The sequence below is a fragment of the Podarcis raffonei genome, chromosome 1, assembly GCF_027172205.1.
Source record: "Podarcis raffonei isolate rPodRaf1 chromosome 1, rPodRaf1.pri, whole genome shotgun sequence".
Classification (NCBI taxonomy): Eukaryota; Metazoa; Chordata; class Lepidosauria; order Squamata; family Lacertidae; genus Podarcis; species Podarcis raffonei.
In genome coordinates this window covers 89,758,071-89,768,042 of record NC_070602.1, presented here as the reverse complement: position 1 = coordinate 89,768,042, position 9,972 = coordinate 89,758,071, and the positions used below count along the sequence as shown (strand labels likewise).

At 41.4% G+C, this 9,972-nt stretch overlaps 1 protein-coding gene across 1 annotated transcript; it reads left to right on the top strand.

Moving 5' to 3' along the window:
- The first annotated feature begins 2,689 nt into the window (after positions 1–2,689).
- Positions 2,690–7,323, top strand: LOC128420933 (fibrinogen-like protein 1-like protein). The gene is made up of 3 exons (XM_053403010.1): positions 2,690–2,776; positions 5,200–5,362; positions 6,195–7,323. The coding sequence occupies exons 2-3, from the start codon at positions 5,209–5,211 to the stop codon at positions 6,854–6,856; spliced, it is 816 nt and encodes a 271-aa protein (XP_053258985.1). The 5' UTR covers positions 2,690–2,776; positions 5,200–5,208; the 3' UTR covers positions 6,857–7,323.
- Positions 7,324–9,972: the final 2,649 nt, after the last annotated feature.

The following is a 9,972-nucleotide window of genomic DNA, read 5'->3' as shown; positions in this document are numbered from 1 at the left end:
TTGGGAAGGAAGCTGCACACCTGCCAGCCATATGGTTGGCAGGGCGCAGCTGGCAGGTGTGCAGGTTAAGGGGAGGCCTCTGGCAAAGCCGCACAGTTCCCCCACTCTTTGGGATGCCCCTGAGAGGCCAGCGCCCTGGCGCAATGCACTGCTAAGCCCTATGGGAAAGACAGCTCTGCATCTGCCCAGTATCTCCCAACCAGCCCCTGCGGCTGGAACGTTCTGAGGCATTGTTGTCTCTAAAAGAAACAGACACGTGCCGTGAGCAAAAATGTTGAAATTTGGTTATGTCTCATCAGTCCTACTGTGTTCAGTGGGACTTACTCCCATGAAAGTGTGTCTGGGATTGCATCCTTTGTTTAATGCAATTTTGTAGTGTTTTTCTTGGGTGTATCCTGCTTCTAATTAGCATTCTTAATTCACTGCAGCTTGACACAGAGTGAACATACACATTTAAATAAACCATGTATACTGTAAAATCAGTCAAAATACCAATTAACTTATAAAACATGTATACCCTCCTATTATTTGTTTGTTTGTTGCATAAACCATATATATTCCACTTTTTGAGGAACTTCCTCCACAAAGGATCTTATAATCTCCAGTAAAAAACAAGACCATGTGACAATAAAATATACAAAATGTAAAATACAGTAAAGCTAAAGGTTAAAGCAGCATAAAAGTACAAAAATAGTAAATAAAGCATGATGCAGAAAGAAAAACAATATCCTAGGCAGAGTAAATAGTCCATTTAATTGTAAATGAACTTTTGGTGGTTGAATTAATCATTGAGTATGTATCATTGTTTAAGAAATATGTAGGTAAGGTAAAGGACCACTGGATGGTTAAGTCCTTCCAATCGGTAAGCCCAAGAGGCTCAGCGGTTTAGACCACAGCATCACCCGCATCTCTATTAAGAAATATACGAAGTACTTGTGAGAAAGATTGTTTAATTCTTTTTTGTAAAAAAACCCAAAGGAAGCTGTATAGGTCCATAAGAAAAATGCTACAATCCACAGTTGGGCAACATCTTAATAGGATCATCTACAGGTTCCCAAAATAGTAAACACACTTCTGAGCTCTTCAGAATTATCAGGATGGATGGATGTTGCACAAATTAGGGGGTAGACTGAAGGAGGATGTCTGCCAAAAATGGCTTTGTGTTGTAGCCATGAAGTCTGCATCACCTTAGAACCAAGATGGAGTGAGGGGAAGATTGCAGTCCTGATTTAACACAGTTTCTATTCTGCTATAACTATTTTTGTGTTATATCACTTCCTTCAAAGAACACTTTAACTGTTCTTGGTAAGCTGCCAATAATTCTTCTCAGCCCTTTTGTGCCTCCTCCCGCCCTAGTCCAAACTGCAGTTCCCTCAAAGATGAACAGAAGCAAAAAGGAATTAAAGCAGTTTAAGGCTGCGGTGTAGACATACCTGGAGTAGATCATTGTCATACAAGAGTATATGAAGTTGTCTTATATCAAGTTAGACTCTGCTCCTTTTTATCCATTCACACTGACTGGCAGCAGCTCTCCGCCATTTCAGACAGGGTTAGGGGGTATTTTTTTATCCCTGCCTAGAGATGTCACAATATAGGATCAGGGACCTTTTACATGCAAAACATCTGCACTACCACTCCCTGAGAGACGTACCCTCCCAGGTGAAGATGCCATCGCATTGAGAAGAGAAGAAGAGAAGAGTTTGGATTTGATATCCCGACTTTCACTCCCTTTTAAGGAGTCTCAAAGCGGCTAACATTCTCCTTTCCCTTCCTCCCCCACAACAAACACTCTGTGAGGTGAGTGGGGCTGAGAGACTTCAAAGAAGTGTGACTGGCCCAAGGTCACCCAGCAGCTGCATGTGGAGGAGTGGAGACACGAACCCGGTTCCCCAGATTACGAGACTACTGCTCTTAACCACTACACCACACTACACCACTACACCACACTGGCTCACATTGTTGCATGTGGTTTGTTTTCAGGCAACTCAAACTAGAATATCCACCCTCTCTCTTGCTCTTCATAAATATTCCCCCAAAACTGTCGCAAAAATGTTGAGAGGTGAGAAAAGCTATTGCATGTGTGTAAGGGTTTTGATTTGCACAGAAATGATCTCTATATGATCTGAGGTTTACCCTGTGCGCACACACATGGGCACACACTTGCCCATCTGCCCATTTATTGTAAGGGACTGATTTCAAAATAAATTATCACTGAATAGCATGAGGGAAGCCCCTTAATTATATTCCGGTTGGTGAATGGTGCAGCAGATGGAAACCGTCTGAAGATTTGCTTAAAATAGCTGCTTGTTGCCAAACTGTGTCAACTATGGTGCTACGGTGCTTAATTTCCCTCCACCCAGACAGCAAACTTTTAGGTGGATCATTTGAGTTAAAGCCATAGGTGGGCAGTCAATCTTTCAGGAAGTTTCCCCGTTGCCATTGGCTGTGTTGACAGAAAGTTGAAATTACTTGGCAAACATAATTCATCCATTGCACATCATTTATGGTACTTAAGAGTTTGTAGGGCACACCCCAAAGCAGCAGGAACTGTTTAAGATTATATCCCCTACTTTTCTGTAACCCATTTACAAGCTGTTCCTGCGTGACTGGGCACCCAATGACACTTTATGCAAACATCTATAATTAGCTATTTACTTTGCTTGCCCATCCCAGTATAAAGTATGAGCATATAAGCAAAATAAAAATCATTTGTGTTGTCTGAAGGAGCCTTCTTCAGATCATGCAATCTTGCCTCTAAGAAGCATCAGTAAGAAAGGTAAGTTCTAACCTCCATTTTCTCTCCTTACTAGATTTAGTTCTTCTTATTCAAACAGGCTGTTAAACTTCGGCACAACGTACAACCTCATTCCCCCTATTGTTCTTTGAAAAGAACATAATTGCCATATTTAATATCAATAACATGTCAACTGTCAAAATTATGTCCAAGTTCTAAAATATAATTGTGGGGTTTATGTGCCACTTTTCAAATTCTTGGAGAAGTTCAAAACCCCAGCATGCCAGCTAATCAGAAGAGACCCATATTGGGCATCAAATACAATATATTATGTATATCAATATTATTACAAATAATAGGGACCTTGGGTAGATAGTCCCTAGCCTAAGGATCCTACAATCCAAAGTTAGACAACAGGTAAAGACGATGGAAACAAAGAAACAAGAAGCAAAGATTTAAGATTTAAAATGAACTGTGTCCATATAAATAGTGCTGCATTCAGATATGCAACCATTTTCATTAGATAGTCAGCAGTGATTGGGGAACTAACATCTAAGCTCCAGCCTGTGTCTAGTTTACTTAATCTGTTACAATGACAAGGCAAGAGTGTTGGTACCTTTGGCTAAAATTTGGAGCAAGAGCACAGTTAAGTCTTATTGGGGAAAAGGTGGCATGGTATGGTTGTTGCTTGCAGTGGATATCCTCATATTTTTTCTGTCCCACCATGATATCCCATTGAATTGGTGTGAAGGCATCAGTAGCACTTCAGGTTTTACCCTGAGAAAACTAAAACTGGTCTCCAGAAATGTGTTCAGATCGGGAACAATAAATGAATTTATTCATTTCATTCAATACTGCCCTTTATCCAGGGATTACAGGATGGTTTACAATATAAAAGCACCAAAAGACACAACATAGTAACAAGCAACATAGTAACAAGCAAAACAACACCCCCAGTACGTTGGATGCAAAGTTAGACCTATAGCCACTTACCTGGAACTAAGCCCCATATAACTAAATGGGACTACTTCTGAGTAGAAATGCATAGGAATGCACCTGAAGTTAATTGAACCTAGGTCCTGCTGAAATGAAATGGGTTCGGGACTTTGCTCAACTCCTATTGATTTCAGTGGGAATTAAACACAACAAACTTAATTCAACTACATTTTGAAGTGGTGGTTGCAATGATCATTTTAAAGTTTTTCAAAAGGAATTCTTTTTTAGTGCACAGTATACATGTGGCTCCCCCTCCAAAAAAGCAGTGTCTCCTTTTATTAGCCAAGCCAGTTTTATTATTCTGCTGCCATGTACAGAATTTAGGGAAAAAATTAAGTTTTGAATTAGGAAACAGATATAAACAGGCTTTCAGTCCTAAAGCCAGGCTTTAATCTCAACCAATACATTTGTATAGTTATCAAAGTGCAAAGGCTTCATTGGATCTCTGATGCTAAGCAGAAACAATCATTTGCACACAGTAACAGACCACCCCATTTCTAGGCATTCAGGAAAAGTCCCCAGCATTAACAGTTTATTTTATTAATTATTGGGTTCAAAAAAGAAAAATTCCGTCAAATCTCCAAGGGGACCTAAGGATACATGTGATCCTATACATCTGGGGCTGTGTACACATTACTGGCTTACAATGCAGCAAGGTTGTTCTGTTCCACTGTGTTTCAAACAGCATTTTGCACATTGCTGTATCAGAATGGTTCGGTGTTTACCCAAGTCTCCCACCTAAGTCCACGCTAGTGGGATGTCTTCATCTGATGAGCGGTTCTGAATTTGGTTGAAGCTGGGGGTTTTTTGTGGGGGAGGGAATGCATCAAAACACAGTACCTCACACACAAAAAAGCTGCAGGATAGCTGTAGACTGTGTGCACAAGGCTTCCCAAAACGAGTGGTGGGAGCACATTGGATACAGAGTGTACATGGAAGTGTGTACATTGATTCTTAACTTATTCTAATGTCTGTTATTTTCTAGTTCTTTCTACTGATTTCTTTTTAAAATTAATTCTACATATTTTTGGCTCTGAGTTATGTTGCAGAAATTGTTATAAGAAGGTATATCTGGAAGTGGTTCACAGAGTACAAAATGCCACTAGATCGCAGAAGATAATGATTTTAATTCCTGCACTGGAAGAGGCCTTTTGTCAGAAGGCAGTCATTCACAGTACAGTGGTACCTCGGGTTAAGTACTTAATTTGTTCCAGAGGTCTGTTCTTAACCTGAAACTGTTCTTAACCTGAAGCACGACTTTAGCTAATGGGGCCTCCTGCTGCTGCCGCACCACAGGAGCACGATTTCTGTTCTCATCCTGAAGCAAAGTTCTTAACCCGAGGTACTATTTCTGGGTTAGCGGAGTCTGTAACCTGAAGCGTATGTAACCCGAGGTACCACTGTAGTTCCCTTAGGAAGATGGCGGTGTTAAACCTATTTGTTCATGGCCTGGTCTTTTTCCTCTCCAGGTTCCCAAGATGCTACTTTACTCTTCTCTTTGTTTCTGCATTCTCATTTCCATTTCATCATCTTTAACCAAGGATGAGCTGTTATCAAAAATTGCCAATAAACATATGCTGACAACCAAGGACACTGCTTCCCTGATTAATGCTGGAAAAAATGTTTATGAAGGTAACAAAAAGCCCTGAAATGCTACTCAAATGAAATGAAAATGTAAGAAGAGAGGAAATTTGGTAAGGTGCCATTGCTACCTGATGCAGGGATGGAGAACCTGTAGACTCTCCAAAAGTTGTTGGAAAACAACTCCCGTCAGCCCAGTTCATTGGCCATGTTGGCTTGGAAGCTGATGGGAGTTGTAGGCCTAGGCATCTAGAAAAGTTCCCCATCTACTGCTAATGATCACAGGTGATACTCATTGCAAATCTCTTCTGGTCTCCATAGGACTTAAGGTGTGTCTGCTAGGGGAGGGGTTATGTAGCAAAGCCCTAATAGAACTGAATTGAGGCCAGCTGGCAATGTTGCTCTCAGATCATTTTAGACTCTGGTCTTAATGGTGGATTTATTAATTCAAGTATGTTGTAAGTCAGCCCTCTTGCCTATTCTGCAGAGCAGGGCCCTGGACCTCTTTCTCAAAGTGATGGCGCCACTGCCAGTGAGGGGTATTTAAAAGATTTATAAACTGCTCATGTAATTAAAAAAATCAGAGCGGGGTACACAGAAAACCAACCATGTATGAAATGTACACCAGAAATAATACAGTTAAAATAACACCAGAAGATGTTCAGCAAATCATCAATTTAAAAATGCATTTGGAAAAGGCCTTAAGCGTGCTTCGGAAAGACCAGATTGTTGGAGCAGGTCTTATCTCAAGTGGTGATAAGTTCCTTATTAAAGGGTCCACAGCACCAGTCCAAAAACTTCAGCTTGTTGAATTGCTTGTGGGTTTTATTTCTATGTGTCTGCCTGCAAGGTACTTACAAGGAGTCTGGTTCTTCTCTTTCAGAATACATTGCAAGGGACTGCAGAGCAGCTCACCTCCGTGGCAGGAAGCAAAGTGGCCTGTATGTCATCCGTCCCAAATACTCTCCCTTGCTGGCGGTCTACTGTGACATGGAGTATGATGGGGGCGGCTGGACAGTCCTGCACAGAAACAATGTCAACCAAAAGACAGCCTGGTCATACCCATGGCAGTCTTATAAGCATGGCTTTGGGGACCTGCAGGGAAACCACTGGCTCGGCAATGAATACATGCACCTCTTAACCAACCAGAACGCCTTCTCTGTACGATTTGTCATAACTGACAGTCAAGGGCAAACCAAGTACGCTGAATACCAGAGTTTTAAAGTGGATGATGAAGACAGTGGTTATGCTTTGAGGCTAGGGAACTATACAGGGGATGCTGGGGATTCACTGACCACTATAGGCGAATGGGGAACCCATGACAACATGAGGTTTTCTACCGAAGACAAGGATAATGACCGGAGGGCCAGTACAAACTGTGCACTAGATAATGGTGGCGGCTGGTGGTACGATAACTGTTACTCAGCCCTCCTAACCGGCGACATTCGCTGGAGGGGGTTGTGCTCAGAGGCCATGCCCTGTACATCAGCATACATCATGATTCGACCCAATGGGAAAAATTGCAACATACCTCCAAGATATTAATGAATCGTTTCCTACCACTATAAGAAGCTTCCTCTCATTTTAGATCAGCTCCAAAAACCAACCACCAATATGTAGTTTTTATAAGGCCCCAAGATTTAGGACACAATAGTACTCCAGGAATTTGTTGTAAACTCTCATTGAAAGGAATGAGAGCTACATAAGAGCACAGTAGCTGTGTTCTTAAGCAACTCCCATTCCTTTCGGTGGGGCTTATCAGGAGAACTTCCCAGGGGTATCTGCTTTCTTTTCCACCTACCTGAAACAACTGTTAAACATTTTGGCCAAAATCTAGTCTATGTATCGCAGCGCTGATGTCAAGAGAATTACAATACTCTATTGCACATTTCTGAGTGTGAAAAAGTAGTAGCTTATTTAAAAGAGAAGGCCCATATAGAGCTGAAATGTCTTTATCTCTGTGCTTTTAATGAAAAATACAAAAATTCATTTGTGATTTACAAATATCTGCAATAAAAGAGAGAGAAATGGCTATTGTTTCATTGTCAAATAAACTCTATGCAAGCATAAATGGAGAATGATTTTGAAGTTGTTTCTCAAATGTGATATTAAGAATAGAATCCTTTATATGCACATTTACCTGACAGTAGGTCCTATTGGATTTGCATAAACTTGTATGAGATTTAACTGTATTTCTCTTAAAATTAAAGGTGTAAAAATATTCTTGAGGGTTATGGTTTGCCACCTTCTGAACCTGAAAATTATAGATAGTCCAGCCCCTTACTACCTCAGTGGTGCACGATAGCTAGCATACCAGAAGGCTTACAGTCTCAAATTTTTTATTCATCCTAGTTCTGTCTATCCCCGTCACTTCCTCAATGGAGCTAAAGGTGGTGTGCAATGGCTGTTTCTCCTCTCTCCCCTTTTGTTCTCTCAACAACATCGTGAAGTAGGTTAGACTGAGAGATAGTGACTAGCCTAAGATCATTCAGTAAAATTCATAGCTGAGTGGGGATTTCCACCTGGGTCTATACAAACTGCACCACACTAAAGCTTAAAGAAAACTCCAGTGTGGTCTAAGTGGTTAGATGGCTGGAATAAACTAAATCCCCATTCAACTATGAACCTCACTGTGGGATCCTAGGCCAGTCACTATGTGCATGTGATGTGTGCAGTTGTGGTAGCTGTGCCCATGTTTTGGGCATACTGGCATATGGGCCGCAGAGGGGTTGTAAAGTGGTAACGCAGCCTTCAGGTCTAAAAATGTTAGCCACTCCTGCATTAAGTTAATGCACTATATGTTAATGCAATATATAATGGCACTTGAGGAAAAACAGACACATTTTCATGCAATGGGGGGGGGGGGCTTTCCCAGGAAAATTTCCTCATGCACCTTCCATAAAGCTATGTCAAACTTCCATGTGCCAATGAGAACTTTTTGTTCTAGTGATATTGCACAAATGTAAAGAATAAGAGCAATGTGACAGAAGTCATATTGGTATATTCATTATACAAAATGTGCCCTATCAGCCATGTGTGGTTCATCAATCATGCAAAATTAACTGCTGTCCACGGACCTTTGCTCCTCTTAAGAAACCTTTATTGGACTCTTTCAGCAGCACATTTTTTAACTTAATAGGGGTAGAATTACTGGTATATAGCCAGTCCATAAAAAGAGAGGAAAGTAACTACGTTATATGGGCTCTCTGGCTGAATTTTCACTCTTTCCTTCCCCTCATAAACTATGAGCAGGAATCCTGGGTCTGCAGAAGAAAAGTGTAACCTGCCCAGAGTTACAGGGAAATGTTAGCCAGGACAGGTTTGGCTTCCAGAGTATGAAGAACATTGCCTCTCTACTCTGCAAGAATGGGAAAGAGCTGTAGTTCAGTGGGTAGTGCCTCTGCTTTGCATGCAGAATATCCCAGCGTCAACCCATGGTATCTCTAAGTCATGCTGGGAAAGATTCCTCTCTGAAATCCTGGAGAGCTTCTGCCAGTCAGCATAGAATACTGAGCTACATGGACCAGTGTTCTGACTCAGTTCCTCCCCTCTGTTGTTGTTGTTTAGTTGTTTAGTCACGTCCGACTCTTCGTGACCCCATGGACCAGAGCACGCCAGGCACTCCTGTCTTCCACTGCCTCCCGCAGTTTGGTCAAACTCATGCTGGTAGCTTCGAGAACACTGTCCAACCATCTCATCCTCTGTTGTCCCCTTCTCCTTGTGCCCTCCATCTTTCCCAACATCAGGGTCTTTTCCAGGGAGTCTTCTCTTCTCATGAGGTGGCCAAAGTATTGGAGCTTCAGCTTCAGGATCTGTCCTTCCAGTGAGCACTCAGGGCTGATTTCCTTTAGAATGGATAAGTTTGATCTTCTTGCAGTCCATGGGACTCTCAAGAGTTTCCTCCAGCACCATAATTCAAAAGCATCAATTCTTTGGCGATCAGCCTTCTTTATGGTCCTCCCCTCTAGGCAACCTATTTATTGAGCATTCATTCCGGTTTGCTTGCAGATGCTCCACAATCTTTGTTACTGTCCTCTGGACACATTCCTCTATTTTTTTGTAAATTTATTTATTTGGGTTTTTCAGATTAAAATTATACAATAGCATATCAATATAGAATATAGAAACAAGATTCTACATAATCTCCTGGACTTACTTCCCTCTGCCGCTTTGTGGGTCCTATTCTTGGTCCTTTCCTCCTGCCTCTTTTATAATAATCCAATTTTTTTGCATCTCCATTATGTCCAAAATTCACCATTAAACTACAAGTGTTATTCCAGTCCCACTAATGATTTTAGCTGTTTACCATGGTTTGAAAGATAGATTGTAAATTTCCCCCATTCCTTATTAAGATTTTGCTCTTCCTGATTTCTGATTCTTCCGGCCATTTTTGCCATTTCGGCATAGTCAATCAACTCTCCTTTGGACTCATTCCAGTTTGTCAAATTACTTCTTACACTGCGATGCCCAGAATTGGATGCAGCACTCTGGATGTCTTCTGTCAATACATTCTAGAATATCATTAACCGCCCCCCCCCCGCCAACGCATCACACTGCTACATCATGTTTAACTTGTGGCTTACTTTACCCTTAGAACCTTTCCCACGTCATCATGTCAAGATCCTGTATCCTGTTTCTATCTCTTAAGATATCTCTTAACC